Source organism: Sphaeroforma arctica, assembly GCF_001186125.1.
Source record: "Sphaeroforma arctica JP610 unplaced genomic scaffold supercont1.11086, whole genome shotgun sequence".
In the NCBI taxonomy this organism is placed as follows: Eukaryota; class Ichthyosporea; order Ichthyophonida; genus Sphaeroforma; species Sphaeroforma arctica.
The window spans coordinates 1-866 of NW_014029472.1; the positions used below are offsets into that span (position 1 = coordinate 1).

The 866-nt window shown below is 43.9% G+C and overlaps 1 protein-coding gene across 1 annotated transcript; it reads left to right on the plus strand.

Annotated features, from left to right (window-relative positions):
- Window positions 1-71: 71 nt before the first annotated feature.
- SARC_17527 (hypothetical protein) lies at window positions 72-710 on the plus strand (the record flags this gene model as incomplete). The annotated part of the gene is made up of 2 exons (XM_014288377.1): window positions 72-241; window positions 577-710. Coding segments are annotated over 2 exons (304 nt in total), but the record flags the coding sequence as incomplete, so codon positions are not given.
- Between the last annotated feature and the right edge of the window lie 156 nt (window positions 711-866).

Sequence of the window (866 nt, forward strand, 5' to 3'; positions counted from 1 at the left end):
TATATATATGCACCGGAAGTATCAAATGCTACCACCCTCTCTCGTACTTACGCCCGCCCCAACTCCAACAGTAATTCCAAAGCAGGGCCAGGCCTATTCAGTGGCTGGTTGTTTGGTAAGAAACCGGACGAAGAGGATGATTTTCTGCACAGCGTACACAGCAGCGATGAGTTAATAGAGACGTCCTACGACGAGTTCGATAACATGAGCGCTCGGGACCGCATCGAAACAGAGCTCATCCGTAAGTACCGAACTTTTACACAAAAACCCTAGGGCCCTTTGGTTTGCGGAGTGAGTACTAGAACGAAACATGGGTTTCCATGACATGACGTGTGGTCTTATTTTCTCATGTGCTGCTCTGAGCTAGAAATAGGCTATGGGGGTATCAAGTACCGAACTATAAGTATACCACACCGAGGTTTTTTATGTTGAGTTGTTCAGAATCGATTGGTAATTACACTGCGAGCAAGTATGCAATACATACCCAACCTTTTGTATGAAGTTGTCCTAAATACCTGTCCCTTTTTTATTTCGTCCTAAATACCTATCCCTTTTTCAATCACTGGGTTTCAACAGAGAATCTGATACAGTCATACTTCGACGTGGTGCGTCGGAATATCCAGGACAGTGTCCCCAAAGCCATAATGCACCTGCTGGTCAACTTTGTGAAAGAGAAGTTACAGAGTCATCTGGTAGGTTCTAGGGTTTAGGATTTATATGTCTTTATATTATCTGTCACACTTTTGTTTTGCAGCGTCCTTTGGCAGGTTGCATGTGTCACACACTCCTGTAACACATTGCATTGTGCAAGTAAGTGTGTATGTGAGAGGAAGAGGGTAGTGCCACCTGTATACCTTTATATATAT